Below are 27,050 nucleotides of genomic sequence, written 5' to 3'. Positions count from 1 at the left end.
ACTTTCCCTTTCCAGCGTCTACTGGGACTATGCTGTGACCATCCGCTTAGAGGAGATTGTTTACCTTCACTGCCACCAGCAAGGTAGGGACCGCAGAGACAGCGGTGGCTAGGCGTCCATCGTGGGTCCCTGTCCCTCCTCACCACCTCACCTCACTGCCACCAGCAAGGTAGGGACCGCAGAGACAGCGGTGGCTAGGCATCCATCGTGGGTCCCTGTCCCTCCTCACCACCTCACCTCACTGCCACCAGCAAGGTAGGGACCGCAGAGACAGAGGTGGCTAGGCGTCCATCTCGTGGGTCCCTGTCCCTCCTTACCACCTCACCTCACTGCCACCAGCACGGTAGGGACCGCAGAGACAGCGGTGGCTAGGCGTCCATCTCGTGGGTCCCTGTCCCTCCTCACCACCTCACCCTGTTCCTTCATTTAGCATTCCAGGACACCTGTGTACCTCCTCAAGCAAACTTTGAATCATTATAACCACTTAGTGGCAGTGGCCTCTGCAGTCACATACAAAATGACACAGACTGTTGACTCTGGAGACAGGACTTAAACCCATATCTTTCTGAGTCCAAGATCAGTGGTATGCAGACCTGAGATCATTAACCCGTATATTCCATTAAAGCCGGAAGAAGGTACATTTAGAACAAACAGGGTGCGCTGTGCCTCATCTAGGTATGGAACTCGATGGTTTAATCCCCTTTACGAAAGCAGACCTTGGTTCCTGTCCAGGCGTGGCAACTTATCAGCTGTGTGACCTTGGGGATGACCCAAAGCCTATCTGAGCCTTAGTTTTGTCTCTTGTGAAATAGGTGATCATAGCTAAGCCTTGCAGGGATATTCTGGGGGTTACAGTAAGACAGAATTTTTAATACACGGTGTTGGTATGCATTAGGTGTCAAATAGGTGTCAAATCCATGCTCTTAGCAGTCACCTACAACCCAGAGTGGCTCCCCTGACCTGGTGAGTCTTGGGTGTGGATTCATGTGTTGGTACTGCACCATGCTTCGCGTGACACCTGCCGTTCTCTCTTGTCTTGTGGTGGTGGCGGCAGTGGACAGTGGTGGGACTGTTGTGCTGGTGAGCCAGGATGGAATCCAGAGGCCGCCCTTCCGCTTCCCCAAGGGTGGGCACCTGTTACAGTTCCTCTCCTGCCTGGAGAATGGATTGCTTCCGCACGGGCAGCTGGACCCACCACTTTGGTCACAGCGAGGAAAGGTGAGGTGTGGGGGCCTTGAGAAGGTGGAGGCGATGCCAGCCATGGGGTGTCATTCGGCCCCACTGTGAGACCCTCAGTGTTGCAGGGCTTGGGAGCAGATGGCTCTGAAATCTGTCCTGGAATGTGTTCCTGCAGGGGAAGGTATTTCCTAAACTGCGCAAGCGGAGCCCACAGGGGTCCTCGGAGTCCACATCGTCGGATAAAGAGGATGACGAAGCCACAGATTACGTGTTCCGCATCATCTACCCTGGCATGCAGTCTGAATTTGGTAAGCAGCCCTCGGCCCTACACTCACTGGCTCCTCCTGAGAGCTACTCCAAAAGTTACAAGTAGCGAGCTGGGCCAGCAAAGGGAGCTCAAACCCTAAGTGTCCCAGTGCCTTCCACCTCCCCCGCAAGTGAGAACCAACAGCGCCCGCTGGGCAGGAGGCGACATTAATAGTGACAGTGCCGTGGGCTCCAGAAGCCTGGCTTGACATGGTCAGGTTTCTTCTCATCCCCTCCCGGGCCTTCTTTTTTCTTGTCTGTGAAATGGGCTGTCTGCTGCAGGCATTCGGCACACGCTGAGCATGTGCACGCTAGCTGCTGTGTGACCCTCTTATCTCACTGTGATTTACGAGGAGCCAATGCAAGCACAAAGATCTGAGTTCAAATATCTAATAAAAAGCCAAGCTTGACTACACATGCCCACAACCTCCACTTTGGGGGACAGAGCTAGGCAAACCCCATGCGTTCCCTGGGTAATCACAGAGCCAAAATGGCAAGCCTTCAAGTTGTACGAGACACTCAGTGGAATAAAGTGACAAGGAATAGAGAAAACACCCCAGATCTTGTTCTGACCTCTGCACACAATCATACTTGTGCATGCAACACTTATGTGCACACACGCGTGCATCCACACACATGTGAAACCGGGCATGGTATAATGGCAGGCACTTGTTAACCAGTGCTAGGGAGTCAGAGTCAGGCAGTTCCCTGGGTCTTGCTAGCCAGCCAGCTTATTCTACTTGCCAAGTTCCAGGCCAGTGAAAGACTGTCTCAAAAGCCAAAATACATGCATAGTATTGGAGAACAACCCTTGAGGCTAACCTCTGGCCTCCACAAGCATTGCACAAACATGCACTGACAGTCACACATATGTGTGCACCTGTTCAAACACACACACACATACACAAGCTTGGATTGAGTCAGGTGTGATGGAGCACACTGTAATCCAACACTCAGGAGTCTGAAGCGGGAGAAATGTGAGTTTGAGGCTAGCTGGGGCTGCTGGGCAAGTGCATGTCTCAGAGAGAAACAGGCCCTAGCTCTCCCCGTTACTGCTGTTATTGCCACTGTTAGGAATGTCTGCCATTTCTAAAACACGGGTCACCAAGGATAAATGGCAAACCTGATTTAGTGCCTGGCACTGAGTGGGCAATTTATAAATGTCTGGAGCAGAGCAGGGAAAGATTAGAGCCCAGGGGGACTGGTTTCTCTCTTGGTCTCTGTCTGACCCACCATAGCTCTCCCTCCTCACTGATTCTTTTTGTTTTCTGTCTCAAGTTACCCTTGATCTTTTGGGCGGCCCTCGACCCGTGTCTGTTGGTCCTGCCTGGATGATGCTTGCTGCTGGCCAGTCCGTTCTGGTGGTGGCCAGGGGGATCCAGTGGGGACAAACCAGAGGGTACCTCACCATCCCCACACGGAGTGTGAAGGAGCAGCCCCCCAGTAATGTCTGGTTCCAGGTCCCCTTCTCCCAGGCTGGGCGCCACTTCAGCCATGTCATCATTTGAGTCTGTTCCCAAGGAGAATGGAAAAAGGAAACAAACGAACAGTCTCGTGCCTCTTGGTCCCCACCCTGCAGAAGGCAGCCATTAGGGTCCGTGACTCGCGGGTGCTGACTGTGTGGCGTGAGTGCTGGAGGCACGATTGCTGCCCTGTGCCTCCCTGGGTCAGCCTAAGAACCAGGGTGTTTTCTGGCCAGCTCAGTGGTGAGTCTGTGAGGAGAGAGGGGAGCCGTACACTGTCAGTGTAGGTGCGAGAGCCTCACTCTGTAGCCAGCATATGCCTCTCTGTTGTGTGGGTCAGCATGGTCCAGTCAGCCACAGAGCTCCGGTAACAAGGAGAGGGCATAGAGTGGGAGTCTTTCCCCCTCTCTGGGCCCAGGGGAAGAGCCTAGGTGAGAGCAGCCGTCCTAAGAGGCCGTAGCAGGTAAGAGGACGAACACGCATCTCGTGTCCTAGAGCAGGGCTCCCCAACCCATGCCCAGGGGCCACATCCAGCCCCTTCTGTACAGCCCAAGAGCTGGGCATGGTTTTATGTCCTTGACTGGAAAACAGCAAGAGAAAAACAGGTCTTGGGCCAACAAGACAACTCGGCAAATAAAGGCCACCATGCCTGAACCCCCAGAATCTACATCGTGGAAGGAGAGAACCTATAACCAGAAGCTAGGTGCATTTGAGACTTTTGTCTTCAAGATTTCAGGGTACTAGATGGGCATTTGGCTTTTTAAGGAGCCCCCCCCACCTAAGTCACCTGTTGAAGGTGATTTCTAGTTCAGGATTATGAACAGCGCTACTGCCGCCCCCACCCAGGCCCTGGGGACTCCTCTTATATTTTGAGATTGGTTCCTTCCCTTCTGACCACACAAGCTTCTTTAGAGGCATAGGAACTCAGGAGCACCCAGTAAGCTTCCCTTGCCTCATGCCACCTTCCTGTGAGCAGTACTGAATGAGGGCATGGCGAGGTGGGGTTGTCTGCAGGCTTCCGGGCTCTGGTTGCTTCCTCTCTCCTTCCGCCTTCGGCTGCCCTCCACTCTGCTCTGCAGCCGGAGTCTCTGAAGCTTGGTGGTGGTTTTCCCTGGATCAGGCGGGCTCGGGGACTCCATCAGATTGTGGTTGGGCACATTTGGGACAGTCACACTCCTATCCTCTCTGCCCCTGAGCCAGCTTTGAGGGAGCTGATTGCTTTGGGGTCAAGTTTCTGTAATCCATGTTGGTTTAACCAAGGCTATTGCCGGGTTCCCTTTCTACCCACTACCCACCACAGTTCCCCAGGACCTGATGGACGTCTCTGTGAACAATCTTCCATCCCTATGGCAACCCAGTCCTCGGAAGTCCTCCTGCTCTTCCTGTTCACAGAGCGGCTCGGCTGATGGCGGCTCAACCAATGGCTGCAACCATGAGAGGTATGTGGGGCTCAGGCTGTACATGGAGGAGCTTGAAGCACTGACCTAAGGCCTGTGTCTATCTTTCTCTCTCTTGCCTTGGCCTAAATTTTGGGAGGTGTGAACGTGGCCTGTGGATCCCCAAAGTTTAAATCGTAGCCTTGTGTAGTTGTAGCCACTGCAATTCCCTTCCATGTGTCAGTCAGGGCAAGGTTCTGCTGCAGTAACAAAGAGCCCTAAAACATCAATAGCTTTTTACAGTAAATGCTGACATGTCCCAAATGCTATGAGTCTGCCATGGCTCTGCTTTCTAATGGACATCAACTTGGATGTCACTAGTCACAGTATCAGAGGCAATGGTATTTCTGTTTCAACTCATGGCCCCACTCACAGGGAGGCCAAGAAATACAGGCCAAGCATACACTAGGAGCCAGAAATATTATTTAAGGATGGTCATTGTTCTGTGTGCTTCTCCATGAAACATTAACTTAGTAGGGTTGTTAGAAGGAACTAGTAAGTAGTCATCATGGACCATTGAGCAATGATACTTTTCCCATTGCCTGCCCTCAGAACATCTGACTTACATACCTATATGATGAGGAGCTCACTTCCTTCAGAGTGCCAAGCCCCCTGAGGAACTGCTTACTGTATGCACCTTGAATAAGACCAAGTCTCACATCCTGACGGCAGGAAGAGGGACTCCCTCCATGTAAATACCCAGGACTTCAGCCATGCTCCATTTCCAGCAGGCTTCCTGGGTCTACCTGCTATCCCTGGGATACCTTTAGGATAGGTGCATAAGGATTCTTCCATTCTGTCCGCTGTACGAGCACACAGCCCTCCTCGGCCCCTGTCTCCTTGCCATGTTAGGCTGTGTTCTTCTCTTTTCACTCCAAACAGCCTCATGAGCATTGTGCAGAGAGCAGTGACTCTGAGTCCTGCTACTGTGCAGTCCACGGACCATGAGCCCTGCTACTGTGCAGTCCACGGGCCATGAGCCCTGCCTACTGTGCAGTCCACGGGCCATGAGCCCTGCCTACTGTGCAGTCCACGGGCCATGAGCCCTGCCTACTGTGCAGTCCACGGGCCATGAGCCCTGCTACTGTGCAGTCCACGGGCCAAAGCCATGGGCCACTTTACAGCACATCGCTTCAAACTGGATCGAGAGGAAAAAAGAAGAAGTGTGTGTGTTGGAGTAGTTCTGTGATCCTAGCACCCAGGAGGCTGAGGCAGGAGGATTGTGGGTTCCAAGCCAGCCTGGGTTATATCATGAGACCCTGTCTCAAAAAAAAATCAAGGAAAGAAAATAGAAAAGAAAGAAAATGTACTAGCATGATTGAGAGGTTCAGGGGCACAGTCGCTTTAGACCTGGCTGGCCCCAGATGCTCAGAATGGGAGCAGCTCTCAGTGTCTTCAGATATGAGTGGGTGAGCCTTTAAGGTGGTCTGTTGTCGGGGTCCTCAAATATGAGTGGGTGAGCCTTTAAGGTGGTCTGTTCTCGGGGTCTTCAGATGGGGATGGGTGAGCCTTTAAGGTGGTCTGTTGTTGTCTTCAGACGGGGGTGACTAAGCCTTTAAGGTGGTCTGTTCTTGGGCTGGCCCTCCTGGTGATGGCCAAGAAGACTTCAGCAACCACTGCTGTGTACCCCTCTGGCTTAGAAACTACCTAGAAGACAGCGTGTGTTTCTAGGTAGATGCAGCAAAAATCCCAAGGCTGATGCAGTGCAGCTGAGCAGTGTGTGGCCCTCTGTCCCTTCTCCCCGCAGGGCTCCACTGAAGCTGCTCTGTGATAACATGAAGTACCAGATCCTTTCCAGGGCCTTCTACGGATGTGAGTACTGGGCTCTGCTACTGCTGTGGTCTTCAGTAAGCACTGATTGAGGGCCTCGTATGCCAGGCAGAGTGGATGAGGGAGCCCAGACAGGGTGATCCTGAGGGGACAGGACCATCTTGGACAGCAGGCAGAACACTCGGCATCTCCCAGGCTCCCTTCTCCACCCAGCAGTGACTCTGTTTATGTCGGTCTTTGTTCTTCCTATATGCCTGGGAGGCAGGCCCAAAGTGAACCTTGAAGTCCTTGGTTCCCCTGCCTTCCTGCCCCTTCTCTGCCCACTGCACATCTGTGAATTGCTTTAACTTTCAGCAGAGGGCGGTATCCAACTAAATACAAAACATCCCTATGGCTTAGTAGTCAAGCCACCAGTGATAGCATCTTCAACTTGCTTTCTTTGTCTAGAAAGGGGATGGTGAGAATTTTCTGGGTTGGGGGACCCTGAAGATGGGGTGGGTAACAGGACAGCCACATGGAGCATCCAGGAGAGACTGGGCGAAGCGTGTTGGGTAGAAGATAACGTCTGCCTTCCCTCCTGGGCCAGGGCTCGCCTACTGCAGACACCTGTCCACCGTGAGGACCCACCTGTCGGCCCTGGTCAATCACATGATTGTGTCTCCGGACCTGCCCTGTGATGCTGGGCAAGGGTTGACAGCCAGCATCTGGGAGCAGTACATCCAGGACAGCACGGTGAGCAGGGTGGGGCTCGTGCACCACGGGGCAGAGTGGAGCGAGGCCATCTTAGCTCCACTAAGCTACTCAGGGACCCAGGTAGACGTGCCTGTCTGACATGAACCGTCAAGTCCTAAGACCCACAACCAACTTGAGCCCCATCCAGATGAAACTGAGTCAGAAAACATTCATAGGTATAGTTTACCAATCCCAAACCCCATCCAGAATGTTCTGAAATGGAAGCTCTGAGCACTGACATGAAACCTAATGGAAAATCCCAGACCTGACCTCACATGACAGACTACAAACATACCACCCCCTAAAAATACTGTATAAAATGACCATGAGTATAGGTGTATGTTAAATGTATGGATTTTGTGTTTAGATGTGGCCTGTCCCTATAGATGTCTCATTATATGGTTATACACACACACACACACACACACACACACACACACACACACACACACACACAAATATTCAAACATCCAAGAAAATCTGAAGTGTAAAACCCTTCAGGTCCCAAGCATTAGGGACAAGGACTGCTCCACCTAGGAGAGAAGAAAAGGAAACAGTTGGACTGGGCAGGGTGGTACACAGCTGTCACTGCAGCCCTCAGCTGAGGCAGGGGGATTGTGAGTTTGAGGCCAGTCTCGGCCACTTTGTGAGTTCTGGGTTCACCTGAGTTCATAGCATAATGTTCTGAGTGAGTTCATGGTTATTTGTTGACTGAATTCATATCATAGCTGCTTTGGGTCACATGTGGGCTTTGGGCAGTGACCTCGACACCTGCTCCAACACTGTCAGTCTGTCTCGGACTGCCCTGGGCACCTGCTCCAGTGCTGTCCATCTGTGCCCGTGTCTTTGCTTCTGTACCTACAGTCACAAAGCTGTGAGGAAATGCAGCCGATGTCTGGGTTTCCCTTCCCGTTGTTGTCATAAAAACCCCCGACATGAGCAAGTTAAAGGTGTAAGGGTTGATCTTCACTACAGCCCCACATCTGTTCCACTTTCAAGGGGAGGTCGGGACTACAGGAACATGAGGTGGCTGCTTCCGTCTCATCTACTGACAAGAAACAGAGGGGTGACTGCAGGCAGCTCCGTTTGCACAGTCAGGATCCCCAGCCTAGGGAATAAAAATAGGTCTTCCCACACTGGTTAACATAATCAAGCTAATCCCCAGAGGCATGGTCAGAGCCCAGAGGGGCTCATCTCCCGGGTAATATTATTAATTGTTAATATTAATATTACTAATATTAATTGTCATTATTAATAGTATTAATAAAAATAATACTATTCTTTGTCAAGTTGGCAATGAAAGCTAGCCATAGCACCAACATAGAGATCCTAGAGCTGACCCACAGATGTGTATGTATGCGCAAATCTGACCCACAAAACACTTTACAACATACAAGTCAAAGCCAGGCCTGGTGACGCACGCCTCTAATCCCAGCACTCGAGAGGCAGAGGCAGGTGGATCTCTGTGAGTTCAAGTCCAGCCTGGTCTACAAAGCAAGCTCCAGCACAGCCAGGGCTGCATAGTAAGACCTGTCTCAAATAAACAAACAAGAAAGACATATAAGTCATATACAGTACATATAGTTCATCAGGATTTTTTAATATACTACATAAAGATACCTTTATGCCTAACTGCATATTATACAGCTCTTATATATTTCTGTGTTTATTATATATACATAGACTTTCTAAAGTTATTTATCATCCTATCTTTAATCTCTCATCTATAGCTATAGAGTTTTAGAAATGTATATATAATATTGCAATATTTAGCTAGCCATAGCTTAATATTTATACCTAACCTTATTCTATATTTTTTATTTTTTTAAAGTATTTATTTTATTTTGTATGTGGGGGGCATGCAGATGCCACAGTGTGCACGTGGAGGTTGGCAGACAACAACTTTCTCCTCCTACCATGTTGAAACCAGGTTGCTATGGTAGCAAGTGCCTCTACCCACTGAGCTATCTCTTGGCTTCTAGATGGGCGGCATCTTCTATACCTTGTTAGCATTCTGTTTGCGGTTCAGTGAGCAGCTCTGCTTTCAGACCCATTTTCCAGATCTCAAAGAAATAGTGAACCAGAACTCAGCACTTTGTGGATGGCTCACAGTTTATTTAAATTCCTACTGACAGGAATTCTCTCTCTCTCTCTCTCTCTCTCTCTCTCTCTCTCTCTCTCTCTTTCTCTCTCTCTCTTCCTCCCTTCTTCCCTTTTTCTTCTAATTTGTTGTTGCCTGGGTTGGGGGTGGGGTGGGAATCTGACTAGATAGCCCAGGCTGGCCTTGAAGTTACCCCCCCCCCCCACGTCAGTCTCCATAGTGTTGAGGTTGGATTTGCAGACCTGCACCAGGCCTGGCTTTCTTCCCACTTGTTTTAAAGACTCTAGTCTAGTAGTACAGGAGCATGGCAGCAGCACTTGGCAGATGCCCGTCTGTACGGCTGGCATTTTGATTTTGAGAATGGGTTCCTAGAAGTAGATTGCTGTGTATTAAAATATGAAATAGATAAGCCAGAGTACTCTCGCAACCTCCCACGGCCACAGTGTGAGCCTGCGGGTTCCTATGGAGCTGCAGAACTGATTGGCTTCTAGTCTCAGCTCCAGCTTGGCAGAGCCTGCATCTCCGGGAGAGGAGCCCACGCCTGTGTTTCTAAAGTCCCTGGAGTGCTTCCGTGATCCAGTTTGGGAGACACCAGTTTAAGGTCAAATTGGATGAAACAATAGTTGAGCCAAAGAGTCTCCAGTACTTCCTACTCCCTTCCTACTGCCTGGCCCTTTCTCGAGGTTTAACCACCTTCCTGTGCTGGGTACATTGAGTCCCAGGAACAAACAGTACCTACTTTCTTGTTGCCAGGCAACCTGGGCTTATTTCTCACTGAACAGCCCTGGGAGCCGTGTCAATGAGTGCATCTCTGTTTACCTGGGAGACTTGTGAACCTGCCATTTCCTGGCACTCAGCGTCTCTAGGGAAGCCTGTGGGAACCTACCAACTTCCCTCCCCTCCTTTCCAGTCCTGCAAATAGCTTCATTACTTCCCCTCACACCCATTGGCCAGAAACTGTCCTATGACCCCACCAAGCTACATAGGAGGCTGGGATATGGAATCTAGTGGATCCAGGAGCCCAGGGACTGGATTTTCTGTTTTCATCGTCATCTCTTTTCATTGTAGCAAACAATTGCAGTTATGGCATTTGCAAGCAGCGGAAGCCAAGATCATAAATAAAACAATAAGTGCTAAAATTTAGCATAGCATAGTATTACAGAGGCCTAGGGGCTGGAGAGATGGCTCAGTGGTTAAGAGCATTGGTTTTGTTGGAGAGGACTTGAGTTTGGTCCCAGCACTCACAGCAGGCAGCTCACAGTGGCCTGTGACTCCAGTTCCCTGAGGGCACCAGGCATGCGGATAGTGCACATAACCTCATGCACATAACCTCATAGTGCACATAACCTTATGCACATAACCTCATAGTGCACATAACCTCATGCACATAACCTCATAGTGCACATAACCTCATGCACATAACCTCATAGTGCACATAACCTCATGCACATAACCTCATAGTGCACATAACCTCATGCACATAACCTCATAGTGCACATAACCTCATGCACATAACCTCACACATAACCTCATACACATAACCTCACACATGCACTTAAAATGCATACATACAAAGGTCCAGGTTGTTTTTTACCTATAAAGTAAAATGAAGAAAGATGTCAAATCAATAACTTAACCTTCTATCTTAATGCTTGGGGGGGGCAGCAAACTGAACCTGAGGCAAACAGAAGACAGGAGGAAAGATGAACAGTCATCAAAGCAGAATCAGATCAGACAGAGGAGAACAGAGATAAGAAATAGCAATAAAGCTGCCTCTCAGGAAAGACCAGTGAAGCTGAGAAACACTTTCTTAATTAGAATCACAATTGTGTGTGTAGGGCACATAGATAGCCACAGTCAGAAATCAAAGAGGAGACATCACTATAGACTCTACAGGCAAAGGAATGGAAGATAACATGCAAACACTATGAAAATGTATGTACCAACAAACTAACAACACAACTCACAAACTCCTAGAGACTACAACTACTGAAATTCCCTCAGAAGGAAATGATAAGCTGGAGATGAGTGACTTTATAACTCTTACAAAGTAGCCAGGTCATGGTGGCACACGCCTTTAATCCCAGCATTTGAGAGGCAGAGGCAGGTGGATCTCTGTGAGTTCAAGGCCAGCCTGGTCTACAGAGTGAGTTTCAGGACAGATTCCAAAGCTACAGAGAAACCCTGTCTCAAAAAACCAAGAAACTAGACAAGTGAGGGGGCTGGAGAGATGGCTCAGCCATTGAAAGCACTGGGTGCTCTTCCAGAGGTCTTGGGTTCAATTCTCAGCACCCATGTGGCAGCTCACAACCATCTATGACTCCAGCTCCGGGGATCCCATGCCCTCTTCTGGCCTCTGCAGGCATTACATGCTCATTGAGCACTTGTATTATTCAGGCAAAACACCCATGCACATAAAATAAAAACTAAGGGAACAAAAAAGCCGAGATACAGATGGCTCTCCTGGGATTCTCCCCACAACCATGAAAGAAAGGAAGTCATTTCTGATGAAGACTTTGCGTTCTTGCCACAACCCATTTTCTGATTGCTAACTCTGCTGACATTATCTACAGGATACACTGTAGCGGCAAAGCTTGCTCCCATGACTTTTCCTGAAGTAACAAAGCCCAGCGGGCACCACAGGAAGCCCCCGAAGCCCTTCCTGTGCTGAGGGTTGTTGATGTGAAAGGAGGCGGCTAGAAATGTTCAGTTTGCTTTATTTCACTTTAATTTTCTTCAAGTTAACTCAAGATGAGATTGAATATGAATCAAAGGGATAGGCTAGTTCATTAGGTGCTGCCTCGGACACTGGCCTCCTCCTCCCCCTGCCTCCTCCTTCTCTCCTTTTCTCCCTCCTCCTCTTGCTGGCTTTTGGATTCTTTATATGATTTGATTTTAGATGAGGTCTCATGTTGGTTGGTCTTAAACTCTGTGTAACTAAAGACGACCTTGACCTTGCGACTTGACCTGCTCTGAATGCTGGGGTCACAACGCCCACCTTCAGATGTCACCCCATAAAAACAGGCTCACCCTAGACACAGTCACATCTTTATTTTTTTCCCACTGCACCTCGCACTTCAGCCTCCCCTCCATCCTCATGCCTGTACTGGTTGCCTTTACAACTCCGTGTCGGTCCCCAAGCAACAATGCATGTCTCCCCTGACCTCTGACGCCCCATTGGTAGATGGTTTGGGTTGTCTGGTTCAGCTCCTCTTGTGCTAAGGTTAACTGCAGGCTCCTGTATTATGTCATCTCTCTGTCACTGTAACCAGTTTCCAGACTGAACAGCTTAGAGAGAAAAACGGTTTATCTTGACTCACAGTTGTAGAGATTTAAGTCTGATGGGCCCTGTTGCTCTGTGGGCCTAGGCAGCACAGGACAGCATGGCAGGAGCAAAACAGAGAGGCTTACTATGGGTGGGGCTGGGCCACATTCCTCCTCTGTGACCTAGGACCAACGTGGGATTCCAGCTCTTCAAGGCCCCACCAGCTTCCAATAGTGCCTAGCTAGGGGCCACGTCATTAACACAGGCATTTGGGGGGATGTTCCAGATTCACACCAGGATCTCACCACAGAAACAAGACTGCAGGGCTGCAGGCCACACTGGCTTCTCCATTGACCAGACCTTTTGCCCCTCCCAAACAGACTTACCCAGAGCCAGAGCTGCTGCGGCTAATCTACTACGGGGGTGTCCAGCCCGAGATCCGCAGGGCAGTTTGGCCTTTCCTCCTGGGCCACTACCAGTTCGGGATGACGGAGATGGAGAGGAAGGAGGTTGGTCACCTGTGAGGGCAATGAAAGGAGTGGGGTGCTACAGATCTGGGTGCTGTGGAGTTAGGTGCTGCAGAGTTGGGTGCTGTGGAGTTGGGCACTGTGTACCTGGGTACTGTGCACATAGGCACTGTACAGATGCACACTGAACCTGGCCAGGTACTCTGCAGCTAGACACTGTGCACCTGGGTACTTGGCAGATGGGCATTTACATGGGCAGTGTGCACCTGGGTACCATGGAGCTGCTGGGTACCACGCAGTTGGGCAGTGTGCACCTGGGTACCGTGAAGCTGGGTACCACGCAGTTGGCCAGTGTGCACCTGGGTACTGGACAGATGGGTATTGTGTGCATGGGCACTATATACCTGGGTACTGTGGAGCGGGGTACCACGCATTGGGTACTGTGCACCTGGATACTGTGGAGCGGGGTACCGCACAGTTGGGCAGTGTGCACCTGGGTACTGGGCAGATGGGCATTTACATGGGCAGTGTGCATCTGGGTACTGTGGAGCCCTGCTTGCCTGTTGCAGTGTTGCTGGTGACGGGGAGAGGCCGGAACATCGAGGAAAGAGCTGTGTGGTGGAAACATGATACAAGGGAATTTTCAAATAAATCCACCTACTATTTTGAGGTCTTATAGACTCCTGCACATTTGTAGGAAGCACTACAGGGACCCATGTGACCTTTACTCAGTTTCCCACATGGAGACCTCCAGCAGAACCGTGATGCTCTGTAATGTCACAGAGCAGCAATGCTGGTACAGCACCTCTCTCAGGCCTCTCCATCCTATAATTACCTCTATGGGTGGGGTGTGTAGGGGTGTGTGTGTGTGTGTGTGTGTGTGTGTGTGTGCATGTGCGTGCTTATTGCGATACTCTGGTATATGTGTGTGCATGTATGTGTATATGCTGGTGTGTGTGCACTGGTGCATGTGTATACTTATTTCCCTGTGTATGCAGACATTACATTCCTGGTGCCCCAAGAATCCTTCCCTTGTTCTTCTGTCTCCATCCTACCCTAACCCCTGGCTCCTACTCACCTGCCTTCCATTTCCAGAATTTTCTCTTATCCAGATTGTTGTATAAACAGAATCATGTAATATGGAAATGGGGGGGGGTTGGGGGAATTTTCGTTTAGCACAGATCTCTAAATCCACACAAACAGTTCTATTATTACCTGCTTCCTTTCGTGGCTGAGCATCGCTGTGTGCAGATGCCACGGCTTCACTCTGAAGCAGCTGATCAGTAGCTAGGCACTGCCATGAATCTCTATTCACAACTGACTTCCAGTCAGGCTTTGTGTGTTGGAGAATTGCCTGGTAGTGAAATTACTGGGTCATGTGATGGAAGCATATTTGGTCTTGAAAATGAGAAACTCCAGCAGTGGCTTGCCATCTGTTATTGCCACAGACTGTCTGTGAGTGGTCCTCACCTGATGGATGGGTGGGTGGATGGACAGGAGAGAGTGGATGAGTGGATGGGTGGGGGATGCATGGATGGGTGGGTGGATGAGTACGTGGATGGGTGGGTGGATGAGTACGTTGAGTACGTGGATGGGTGGGTGGATGAGTACGTGGATGGGTGGGTGGATGGGTACGTGGATGGGTGGGTGAATTGGTAGATGAGAGGATGGGTGGGTGGATGAGTACGTGGATGGGTGGGTGGATGAGTACGTGGATGGGTGGGTGGATGAGTACATGGATGGGTGGGTGGATGGGTACGTGGATGGGTGGGTGGATGAGTACGTGGATGGGTGGATGGATGAGTACATGGATGGGTGGGTGGATGGGTACGTGGATGGGTGAGTGAATTGGTAGATGAGAGGATGGGTGGGTGGATGGATAGCAGAATCTTGCTCATCTTGTAATCTATATGCCTGACTTGGTGCTTGGCACACTGTGGGTACTTATCAAAAGAAATTAATGAGTAAATGTATTAAGTAGTTAACAAATGAGGAAATAGAGAAATTATGCAAGCAGACAGTTGGATGGTTGTGTAAGAGAATGGATTAGTAAAAGGAGGAGCGATGGAAGGAGAGTGGGGATGAAGTAGCCTGCTCTCTAGCATTTCTGAGCACAGGACATCACATAGCTTGTATCTGTTGGGTGCTGACCACATGCATGTGGACAGGTCAGAGTCCAGGGAGCTCAGCAGCTCACTTGACTTGCACGTGTGCCGACAGGTGGATGAACAGATCCATGCCTGCTACGCACAAACCATGTCGGAGTGGCTGGGCTGTGAGGCTATCGTGAGACAGAGGGAACGGGAGTCCCATGCTGCTGCCCTGGCCAAGTGCTCTTCAGGGGCTAGCCTGGACAGCCATATTCACCGGATGCTGCACCGGGACTCTACCATCAGTAACGAGGTAAGGACAGCTGGTCTGAGAGATTGCCAGTGTGAGAGGGACAGAGCCTTGGGACAGCCTTGCCGTTAGCTTTTGTGGGGGAGGGACTGGGGAAACTTCAGAATCAGATATAGGTTCAAAGCCCACAAAGAGCCTCTTACCAGTGCCTTCCCTTTGGGCTCAGTTCTTGCACACATACAGTAGGAATGAATGGTGGAGGTGTGGGTACAGCCCTAAGAAGACAGTATCAGGTTCCAGTGTAGCGTCTGTCCTCCATAGGTTCAGCTAATGTGTTCTGAACACCTACCATGTACAAGTACTTTCAAGAATGTTCTGGTAGCTAAGACAGATCTCTGTTCTTACACAGTCCTCAGCTGAACAGCCCAGAGTAGACTGAGGCTGACTGCATGGCAGAGCCTAGGGTCAGAGTGGGGAGGGTGGGACAGAAAAACTGAACCGTGAGTCCCACCTGTTACTCTGGAAGGACATAAATCCTAGCCAGAAACTCTCAAGTTTGTTAAAGGTGGGGTGCTCTAATGTGGAGGCTGGAAGGTAGGACCCAGAGGCCAAGGTCATCTCCCAGGGGGCTCCAGGGAGCAGCCAGGAGTCAGGCTCTGGAAGGGAGCTTGTGCCAGCCAGAAGGAATGAAGACAGGCTTCCTGACTCCCATCCCGGCAGCCCCTAGTGTGACCTTCCATCTTTGTCTCTCTGGTTGCTGTCCGTCTCAGTCCTCCCAGAGCTGCAGCTCAGGCCGCCAGAACCTCCGACTGCAGAGCGACTCCAGCAGCAGCACACAGGTGACTTTCAGAGGCTCTGCCCCCATCCGCACCAGCCCCGCCCTTCCCCCCATCCGCACCAGCCCCGCCCTTCCCCCCATCCGCACCAGCCCCGCCCTTCCCCCCATCCGCACCAGCCCCGCCCTTCCCCCCATCCGCACCAGCCCCGCCCTTCCCCCCATCCGCACCAGCCCCGCCCTTCCCCCCCATCCGCACCAGCCCCGCCCTTCCCCCCATCCGCACCAGCCCCGCCCTTCCCCTCATCCGCACCAGCCCCGCCCTTCCACCTGGGGTTGAAGGATTTGGATGTTCATCATTTACCAGCCACTCGCTTTGCTTGCTGTGTTGTGTGTTGGGCTTCCCCACCCCCCCAGACAGAGTTTCTCTATAGCTTTGGAGCCTGTCCTGGAACTCACTCTGTAGACCTGGTTGGCATTGAACTCACAGATCTCTGCCTGCCTCTGCCTCCTGAGCACACTACAACCACCAGGTCTGTCTTGGGCTTTTTATGGCTGGTACTGGAGTATGATCTCTATGTAGCACAAGCACCTGCAGCCCCCCTGAGCCACAGCGATGGGATGCAGCCTTCGCAGACATCAGCATGCCAGGATCCCAGTTGTTTGTGTAAAATGACAAGTGTGTCCACAGGCCAGTGCATTCTTCAGCTCACTCACAAGAGCAGTGCAGTGTAAAATGACACAGAAATAGCCATCGGACTGTGTCACTAGGGAGGAAGGACAGGTGCCTGAGCCCGGTCTGTGCAGGTGCAGTGGTTTGCGGGGTATTTTCGCTCAACATTGGTTGAATCTCGGACCCAGCCTCTGTGAATTCGGAGGCTGAACACAAGCCTACTCCCCTGTAAGACATCACACCTCACGCCTGCACTTTCCTTTTGTCTCCATTGCCTCTGTCCTCCCTTCAAGCAGTGCTACAATCATCATTACAATCATCATGTCTCCCGTGTGACCTTCCAGAACCTTCTGGATGTCTTTATACACACACATACCTAATGGAGCGCAGGAGTTGGTGGTTCTTAAGATCCCACATTAACGCCGGCAGATTTATTTATTGTTCAACAGCTTTTGGCGTCACTCATAAAGCTTACCTCATCTGGAGTCTCATTAAACAGAAAGACAAGCACGAAGTAGTCTGGAGCGATGTCTCCGTGGTTAAGAGCATGAACTGCTCTTACAGAGAACCCAAGTTCAGTTCCCCACACCTGCATGAGGTGCCTCACAACACAGGTGTAACCTCAGGAAATCTGGCGCCCTCTTCTGGACTCCAAGGGCACCTGCACTCATGTGGGCATATACACATAGATACATAAATAAAAAATAAAATAGCTGTTTTTAGTGAAAAGTATAAAAGCATGCACAAAATGTCACCTTGTGGGTAGAAAAATCTTTGTGTGTGTGTGTGTGTGTTGACCTAGTCTATAAGAGGTCCCAGCACTGCACACAAAAATGCAGAAGTAGACCCAGTAAACTGAGGTTGAGGGTGGCCACACAGATAATCAGTGTGAGGCTTTGGAACCTGATGTTTTCTGTGACCTTGAGGGCTACAGCTGAAGGACACAGAGAACTGCAAATAAACCCAAGTATTAGACGTCTGTATGGTGAAAAGCCACCTTCTCCCCAAACTGCATGTCCCTACTGACCTCCTCAGAGCCAGCAGTGGCCGACTGAATTGCCAACATAGTCTCAGCACTTGGGTTGTTGACTTTCATTAAGAAGGGCACACTGCCTTTGTACTGACTGCATGCTTTTCCACTACATGTAAATCCATCCCGAAACATCCCTGTTGTTGGATATTAAGTTGCTGCTTTAAACTGAGTTGCCATGCACACCCTGACCTGTGTATCTGTGTGTCCCGTTCCTCAGGTATTTGAGTCTGTGGATGAGGTGGAACAGACAGAGGTAGAAGGCAGGTCAGAGGAGAAACAACCCAAAGTCCCCAACGGGAACCCGGCAAATGGCACTTGCTCCCCAGACTCTGGGCACCCTTCTTCCCACAACTTCTCATCCGGCCTCTCTGAGCACTCCGAGCCCAGCTTTAGCACTGAAGACAGTGTCCTGGATGCCCAGCGCAGCCTCCCCGCTGTGTTTCGACCTGGAGACAGCAGTGTAGAAGATGGACAGAGCAGCGAAGCCACCACTTCCCGGGACGAAGCCCCTCGGGAGGAGCTGGCGGTGCAAGACAGTCTTGAGAGTGACCTCCTGGCCAACGAGAGCATGGAGGAGTTCATGTCCATCCCTGGCAGCCTGGACGTGGCCCTGCCCGAGAAGGATGGCGCCATGATGGAGGGCTGGCCCGGCGAGACGGACAAGCACGGCCGGGCTGACAGTGAGGACAACCTCTCTGAGGAGCCCGAGATGGAGAGCCTCTTCCCTGCCCTGGCTTCTCTGGCTGTGACCTCCTCTGCCAACAATGAGGCATCGCCTGTGTCTTCCAGCGGCGTCACCTACTCTGTAAGTCACCGGGTCTTTCCCCATGAGGGTGAGACTGGTCACTGTTTGTTTCACTCCCCCCCCCCCCCATCACAGGGAGACATCGTTGTAACAGGAAGGGCTGCTGAGCTAGGAACCAGGAAGCATGACTCCATCCCTTCTCCTGGCTATGGCACAAGTCCCCTCCCAGAGCTTCAGCTCCTAAGCTGCACCCTGGAGCCTCCTCAGAGGTGACCTTGGCCTCTGGTAGCTAAGGCTAACCTCTGCCCTCACAGACTTTGGCTGAACAGCCTAAAGCAAAGCTCGGAAACAAACCCACTTTCTCCACAATGTCATCAGCTTCCACATCCATGCTGTGTAACCAGTTACCCAAGGCCAGCCACTTTTGCCAACCAGCACTGGGCCCTTCATTTCCCTCCGAGTCTGTGGGTCAGCTGGGAAGCTCTGCCCCAAGCTAGGCTCATTATGATATTGGCAGTCAGGGGTTGGTCTGTGTTTCATCTTCCGGCAGGCTAACCTAGGCAAACGTAGACTAGTACTCATGGCAAAGGCAGATGCTAAGCAGAGAGACCCGACATGCCCATGCTCTGTCTGGCTCACTCACAGCACTGGCATCACTGGCTGGTGCCAACTGTGTGGTAGAGCCTAGCATCAGAATGGGCAGTGTGGGCAATGGCAGGGGGTTACAGAAAAGAATGAGTGTGGGAGAAAGTGAAGTACTGAGCCATGAGTCCCACCTGTTTCTCTGGATGGACCACATCTCTAGTGTGGAAACAGAGGCGGGTGGGCCCCAAAGGGCCCCAGTACCTTTTCTCCTATGGCTCTTTTCTTCTTCCTCAGTTTACAACCGTGTTTTGTTGGAGTATGTGCCATAATGACTTCATATGCTTCTTCATCCCGTCTGATGTCACAGGCTGCAGGGCTGGGACCCTGTCTATTCTATGATGTTCCTTCTTGGTGGTTTTGGAATCAGATCTGTGGACCCTGGCATGTGTGTGATGGCGTGTGCGAACACCAGGGATACGCTCAGGAGCAGGTCCTCAGGGGCCTTCCTTTGTGTTAAGTGTCTCCCCCGGGCTGTAGTTCATCAATTCAGCCAGGCTACCTGGCCAGCAAGCCTCAGGGACCCTCCTGGCTCCTCCCCCTCAGCTCTGAGAGAGCAAGCACGTGTCCCCACACCTGGCTTTCTACATGGGTGTTGGAGGTCTGAACATGGGTTCTCATGCTTGCCAGACAAGCTCTTTACTGACTGAGCCATCTCCTCATCTGCTGAAGAATCTCTTAGGAAGATTCCTTCATGCATGTTCATCCTGAGTGATGTTCCTTCCCTCATCCTGACATCTATCCCTTTACTGAGTGCAGGGCCACATGGCTGCCATGTTTGCACAGATTATATATGAAAGTTTCTGTCTGGTCTCACAGCTGTTTATTCCCAAAGAAACACGTAGAGGCTTACATTAATTATAAACTGTTTGACCTATTAGCTCAAACCTATTATTATCTAGCTCTTACAACTTAAATTAAGTCATAATTCTTGTCTAGGTTTAGCCATGTGGCTTGGTATTATCTCAGTAAGGCATTATCATCTTGCTTTCTCTGCATCTGACGGGTGACTGCATCTCTGTCTTTCCCCTTCCCAGAATTCTCCTAGTCTGGTTACTCCACCTATACTTCCTGCCTGACTACTGGCCAATCAACATTTTATAAAACCAATGTGATTGATGAATCTTTACAGGATACAAGAGCATTATCCCACAGCAGTTCCTCTTTTTTTCTTTTCAAAACAAGACCCCAAATCTAATCACCTTTGTTTAGCATTTTTCCTGACCATTGTCCATAACAACTTGTAACTAACACATTAAACAAAGATAAACATTCATAATCTATTTGGGGGAATGTGGGTGTAGTGTTCTAGGGTACTTCCTACTAATGGGGGACACTGACAATCTCATGGAACCCAAAGAAAAATTAGGGTTATGATTAAGACCTGACTAGAGTATCCTGTGAGGCTGGGTCATCTCAGCCAGCAGTCTCGAGGCTGTTCTTAATGTAGAACTCAGAGGAAGCTGCAACAGAGGTGCTTGAAATGTTGGGTCATCTGGATCATCTGTTCCCATTGGAGATTTCTCAGGGGGTATTCCCTGATCAAACCTGATTTTTCTTAACCCAAAGTGAATCCACAGCCTCTCATTTCCTGTGAAAATACAAGCAGAACCTCTTCTTCAAAGTAACATATCTTTTGACTTAAATTTTGAAGTCAAGGTATTTTTAAAATATATAGGTTGGATTAATTCAGCAGCATTAATAATCAAATGTCTTTTAGCAGCTGTTGCTCCTTCCTCAGCAGTCAAACAATTCAAAGATAACACAATAACATGCAGTATCTAGATTCTCTGTGTATTTTTCATCATTATGTGACTTTTCTTTACTCTATATCTTTTATTTTTATTTTTAAATTTTTGATTTTTTTTCAGATAAGGTTTTTATATGTATCTTTGACTGTCTTGGAGCTCACTCTGTAGTCCAGGCTGGCCTCAAACTCACAGAGATTCACCTGCCTCTGTCTGCCAAGTGCTGGGATTAAAGTCATGGTCCACCACATCTGACTACTCTATTACTTTTTTTTTTAAAGGACTTTCTCTATCCTTTTTCTTTTCTCTCCCAAATCTACATATAATTTTTAAAACACTATAAACCCATTTAGAGAGCTTTATTTTGTCTGAATCTGTCTTTACTGTATCTCTCTCTCTTTTTCTGACTACATAAGTCTTTACTCTGCTAAGTAATATGGATAGGATTAAATCTGTGGCTTTGGTGACTGGTTCCATCCCATTCTTTAGCTTTTTGAGAGTCTAGTTTCATGGCACAGGTACTGGCGGAGGCCAGGTTTATTGCCACAACTCTGTGGAGTTTCTAGGTCCATCACCAAGAAGCCTGATGCCGACTGCTCATAAACACCATTTAAATGTTTGATGGCAGAGCCTCTTGAAAGAGCTGTGAGGTTTTTGCTGCTAAAGCTGAGTCAGGAAGCATCTCCTAAAGGAGCTGCACCTCTGCTTGCCACCAGCAAACAGAGCCTATTGGAGAGAAGATGGCTACCTAGAAACTACACTTAACTCTGTTCTTGTCTATCTATCTAGAATCCCCCCTCCTGCTTTTTTTAAAGCTTTCTCAGGTTTTATGTGAAAATTCTTGCCAAACTTATGGGTACCATTAGTAGACAGAAGGTCCTGTCCCACCTGGTCCTGTAGCCGTTCAGTCCCAAAGAAACACAAAGAGGCTTATATTAATTATAAGCTGTTTGTCCTATTAGCTCGGGCTTATTACTAACTAGCTCTTACAACTTAACCCATAATTCTTATCTGTATTTAGCCACATAGCTTGGTACCTTTTCTCAATGAGGCATTCTCATCTTGCATCCTCTGTGTCTGACTGGCGACTGCATCTCTGCCTTCCCTTTTCCCAGAATTCTCCTGGTCTGGTTGCTCCACTGATACTTCCTGCCTGACTACTGGCCAGTCAACATTTCATTAAACCAATACGAATGACAGATCTTTACAGTGTACAAGAGCATTGTCCCACAGCAACAGATGGTCCCTGGTGTGTGATGGTTCAGTTCATGGTTTTCAACTTTGTATTCTGTCGGAAGCAGACTTTAAGTTGGCATTCAGATCTTCCCCTGCACTAGCGTATGCAGTATGATTTCTCCCTGCAGGGTGGGGCAGTGGCTACAACTCCCCTGGCCACTCAATCCCAAGGGACCCTCTGGCTCTCTGGCATACTCTGTCATCAGTTGGATGCTCATAGGTTAGGTGCCAGTCACATAGTTTTTAACTTTTACTGTATTTCAACTGTGACTGAGTTTATCCTCTGTAACCCCATCCCAAGGAGAGGAGTACCTGCCCTTCGAAGACTCTGCCCCAGTCCTTCCAAGGCTATCCTTGATGTCAGGAAGCCTGTCTAACAGTCATGCATTTAAAGAGGGGTTTTCTCTCTTTCCAAAGATTCTCTTTTAGGGGCTGGGGTCATACCTCAGCCAGTATATTCTGCAGACTCCACACTAAGAACTCACATCACATCATCATCATCACCATCATCATCATCACCATCACCATCATCATCATCAAAGCACAGTAGACCAGGCACAGTGGCATACAACTTTTATCCCTATTGGGGGAGACTGCTCGTTCATTCCAGGCTGCTCAGCCCAAAAATAATCACATAGAAACTATACAAAAAATGCAAGCAGTATTTGCAATACTGTTTGGCCAATAGCTTAAGCGTATTGCTAGCTAGCTCATGTATCCTAAACTAACTCATTTCTATTAATCTGTGTATCATCACTTGGCTGTGGCCTACTGGGTAAAGTTCCATCCCCAGCATCTGTCTCCCGTGGGGTTACATAGCACCTCCTGACTCCACCGACTCTCTCTATATCTTTCTTCTAGTCTGGCTATATTCTTTTAAGCCATTGACTGAAAGCAGCTTCTTTATTAAACACATATACAGAAGGACTCTCCACACCATATCCCAATACTTAAGAGGCAGAGGCAGGCCTCTCTGAGTTAGAGGCCAGCCTGGTCTACAAGTGAGTTCTGGGACAGCCTGGTCTACACAGAGCCCATCTTAGAACAAACAGTACCAAAATCAATGAACAAGTAAAAACCAGGATGGATTATGTAGCTCAGTGGCAGAGCACTCACCTACCCTGCACAGAGCACTGGGTTGGATCCCCAGTAACACACACACACTCAGTCACACAGACACAGGCACACAGGCACACATATACAGACAAATGCACATGCATACAAGCATACATAGACATATAGTATGGCATATAGTGTAGACATAGCCTATAGTCCCAGCACTCTAGGTGTTGAAGCAGGAGGATTATGAGTTCCAGACCAGCCTGGGCTACATCATGAGACCTGGTTGCAAAAGAATACTTTTTCATTATGCAAAGTGAACGTTAACTCTCCTGTAGTGAGGAGCTGCAGGCAGGCCTACTTTTCGTCCTGCCCAGCTCCCGCACGGCTAGCTTAGTCCCAGAAATAATAACACACAAGTTATATTCATTTAAACACTGCCTGGCCCGTTATCTCTAGAGAGTTAGTTACTGACTAACTCTCATATCTTGATATTAACCCATTTCTAATAATCTCGTGGTAGCACCACGAGGTAGTGGCTTACCGGAAAAGATTCAGCATGTCTGACCTGGTGGCTGGCTCCATGGCTTCTGCCTCATTGCCCTCTTCCCAGCATTCTATTCTGTTTACTCCGCCTACCTAATTTTCTGTCCTATCAAAGGGCCAAGGCAGTCTCTTTATTGACCAATGAAAATATCACAATAGACAGATAACCCTCCTCCATCATTTTCCCTTTTTCTGTTTAAACAAAAAAGAAAGGCTTTCATTTTAACATAGTAAAATTACATATAACAAAACAGTTATCAAGCAAGAATTACAGTCACAATATTTATAACTATATCTTTATCATAATAATGGAAAACTATAACTACGACTATCCATTCTTTAACTCCATCAAAGACTCCAGAAGGATATATTACCTAAGTAAACAAGAAGTAAGCAACTTCCAAAACTCTAGAAATGACAGAGACATCTTGCTGCCTGGACAGTCACCCAAAGTTCCTCTGTATCGTTGGGGCATCCATCTTCGGCCTTCAGGCCCATAATATCCAGAGACATTTCCATGAAGCAGGAAATTTCAAAGGCAGTCACTATCTGCTATGTCCTGCAGAATGTCTCGCAGACTTTTTCATGAATCAAGAACCTCGAAAGATCATCTCACCTTTAGGCAAGTTCACCAGTCCTCTCTCTGCGGGTTCTCTGTGTCCAGTTTATACAACAGTCCAGGCAAGAACAGTTTCTTGCCCAAATGGCTAACCAACTCCAAAAGGAGCCTCTTCGATGCCCTTCTTCCCCTTGAAGTAGATTGGTGCTGCCAGGAGCAGACGTGTCTCATTGTCATGAAAAGTCCTAAGTTATTAAAACATTAAATGCCATGTTCTGTAGTCTTTGAAAGATATGAAAAATGCATATCTGAAATATATCTATGCACATCTAGAAAACCAAACTAACATTACTACAAGCTTGACTATTATCGATAATTATCCATTAACAACCTATATTTTCTAATTATACATTACATTTTTAAAATGAACTACACAATCACAATACATCAATCAAGATCAGAAATATATATACATATAACAAAATTGACCTTAAAATCCATAACAAAGCAAATTATTCATATCTATACCATATCCCCCTTTAAATGTAAAAGAACATTTATAAACAATATCTGGGAATATGGACGTAGTTATTTCTCTCCAAACTTCTTCCTGCTGAATAGGGGTGCTGTTAATCAGGTCTTTCATGGTAAAACCTGTCTGCCAGGTTCATCTCAGTTGGCAGTTGAGTGAAGTAATTTCTTGAGGGTGTTCACAGCAACCTTTCAGGAGGACGTGGTCTATCATACCATATTGGGATAGAAGCAATCCACAGGGTCTCATCCTCTGTGAAAACAAAAGAAGAACCTCCTTTCCAAAGTATCATAGCCTTAGATCCAAATTCTGAAGTTAAGGTATTTTCAAAATATCTATCTTGGATTAGTTCAGTAGCATTTGTAAACAAAAGTCTTTTAGCAACTGTTGCTCCTTCCTCAGCATTCAAACAATTTAAAGAGAGCATAATAGCATACAGTATCAAGATTCTCTTTGCATTTTCCATCTTTATGTGGCTTTATTTTAACTTCTATTTCTTTTATTTCTACTTTTACTTTTTTGAGACAGGTTCTCTGTATATCTTTGTCCTGGAATAACTCTATAGACCAGGCTGTCCTTGAACTCACAGAGATCTGTCTGTCTCCGCTCCCCAGTGCTGGGATTAAAGGAGTGTGCTACCACACCTTGAACTCAGAGATCCTTCTGTCTCTGCCTCCCAGGCATTGGGATTAAAGGTGTGTGCTACCACACCTTGAAGTCACAGAGGTCAATCTACCTCTACCCCTTGAAGTCACAGAGGTCAATATGCCTCTACCTTCCGGGCATTGGGATTAAAGGTGTGTACCACCACACAAAACTACTCTCTTTTTACTTTAAGAACTTTAACTTTTATCCTGCATTTATTTGTAACACACTATAAACCATTTAGAGGTTTTCTTAGTCTTTGAATCTCTCTTTACTGTATATCTCTCCTTTTTTCTGACCACATGAGCCTAAAACCGTGGCTTTGACGGCTGGATCTAGGCCATTTCTTAGCTTTCCAGCCTCATGGTAGAGGTACTGCTGAAGCCATTTTTATTGCCACAACTCTGTGGCATTTCAAGGTCCCTGCTAGCAAGCAAGCTGCAGCATTCTGCTCACAGACCACACTCAGTCGGACTGCCTGCCTGAAACAGTCAGAGATTGCCCTGGCAGGGCAGCCCAGAAAGACGGCATTTTAAAACAGCACAGCTTTTTTTCCTGCTACGGCTGAAAACCGAAAAGCATGCATTCAGTTTTTCACCAACACCATTTAAGTGTTTCGTGGCAGGACCTCTTAATGAGCTACAAAGTTTTGCAGCTAAAGCTGAGTCAGGAAGCCTCCCTTAGATGAGAGTGCTTGCTTGCTCTAGCAAACAGAGCAGACCTGAGAAATTGCTGCTACCAAGAAAACATGCTTTACTCTATTCTTTCCCAAGCTTTCTCAAGCTTTATGTGGATTCAGTTATCCACGTTGGCGCCATCTGTAGAAAGGAGCTACGGGCAGGCCTGCTTTTCATCCCGCCCGGCTCCTGCACGGCTAGCTTAGTCCCAGAAATAATAACACACAAGTTATATTCATTTAAACACTGCCTGGCCCATTATCTCTAGAGAGTTAGTTACTGACTAACTCTCATATCTTGATATTAACCCATTTCTAATAATCTCGTGGTAGCACCACGAGGTAGTGGCTTACTGGAAAAGATTCAGCATGTCTGACCTGGTGGCTGGCTCCATGGCTTCTGCCTCATTGCCCTCTTCCCAGCATTCTATTCTGTTTACTCCGCCTACCTAATTTTCTGTCCTATCAAAGGGCCAAGGCAGTCTCTTTATTGACCAATGAAAATATCACAATAGACAGATAACCCTCCTCCATCACTCTCCCAAGAAACAAAGAAAACAAACTCTGGAGTGAACTGTTGGGAGGTGAGGGCTGCGAGCAGTTCTTGGGGTCAGTGTCCCCTTTGTCCCGCTCCTGCCCACAGCCGGAGCTCCTGGACCTGTACACAGTGAACCTCCACCGCATTGAGAAAGACGTGCAGAGGTGTGACCGCAGCTACTGGTACTTCACAGCCGCCAACCTGGAGAAGCTGAGGAACATCATGTGCAGGTGGTTGCGGTTGGGGGAGTGGGAGGGGCAGTGCGGGAGCACAGGTGGGGAGATTGGGGGCGGGGAGGAGGGGTGGGTGAGAGATGAGGTGATGGAAGTGATGGAGGATGGGAGACATGTGGGGTGGGGTGGGGTGGGAAAGGGGGGTCTGTAGGAAATCCTGCTGCAGCTTTGGTTCCTGTTGCTGCTACCACTCTGATATGAAGTTTTATTTTATTCATGGTACCAGTAATAATATAAGACAAATTGAAGGTCAGGAGCAGAAAGAACAGAGGCATGCATGTTCCTTAGTGCTTAGCTTCCTCTACACACACACACACACACACACACACACACACACACACACGGTCCAGG

At 48.7% G+C, this 27,050-nt stretch overlaps 1 protein-coding gene across 4 annotated transcripts in view; it reads left to right on the top strand.

Annotated features, from left to right (window-relative positions):
* Sgsm1 (small G protein signaling modulator 1) overlaps positions 1-27,050 on the top strand; it is a 78,839-nt gene that overhangs the window by 36,160 nt on the left and 15,629 nt on the right. For 3 of the 4 annotated variants that reach the window (XR_015737321.1, XM_087903704.1, XM_087903706.1), the window contains 12 exons: positions 16-83; positions 1,055-1,218; positions 1,355-1,487; positions 2,764-2,928; positions 4,249-4,387; positions 6,132-6,196; positions 6,741-6,886; positions 12,633-12,761; positions 14,940-15,122; positions 15,830-15,898; positions 17,758-18,345; positions 26,572-26,696. Coding sequence is in view for 3 of the 4 variants with exons in the window: in XM_087903704.1 (XP_087759830.1) it covers positions 16-83; positions 1,055-1,218; positions 1,355-1,487; positions 2,764-2,928; positions 4,249-4,387; positions 6,132-6,196; positions 6,741-6,886; positions 12,633-12,761; positions 14,940-15,122; positions 15,830-15,898; positions 17,758-18,345; positions 26,572-26,696 (1,974 nt within the window). In the remaining variant the exon portion in view is untranslated. The remainder of the gene's footprint in view (positions 1-15; positions 84-1,054; positions 1,219-1,354; positions 1,488-2,763; positions 2,929-4,248; positions 4,388-6,131; positions 6,197-6,740; positions 6,887-12,632; positions 12,762-14,939; positions 15,123-15,829; positions 15,899-17,757; positions 18,346-26,571; positions 26,697-27,050) is intronic. The other variant, XM_087903705.1, reaches the window with a different exon arrangement.

Source organism: Myodes glareolus, chromosome 2 (genome assembly GCF_982192425.1).
Source record: "Myodes glareolus chromosome 2, mMyoGla1.1, whole genome shotgun sequence".
Classification (NCBI taxonomy): Eukaryota; Metazoa; Chordata; class Mammalia; order Rodentia; family Cricetidae; genus Myodes; species Myodes glareolus.
The sequence above is the reverse complement of the archived record's forward strand: the minus strand, read 5'-3'. Positions and strand labels throughout refer to the sequence as shown.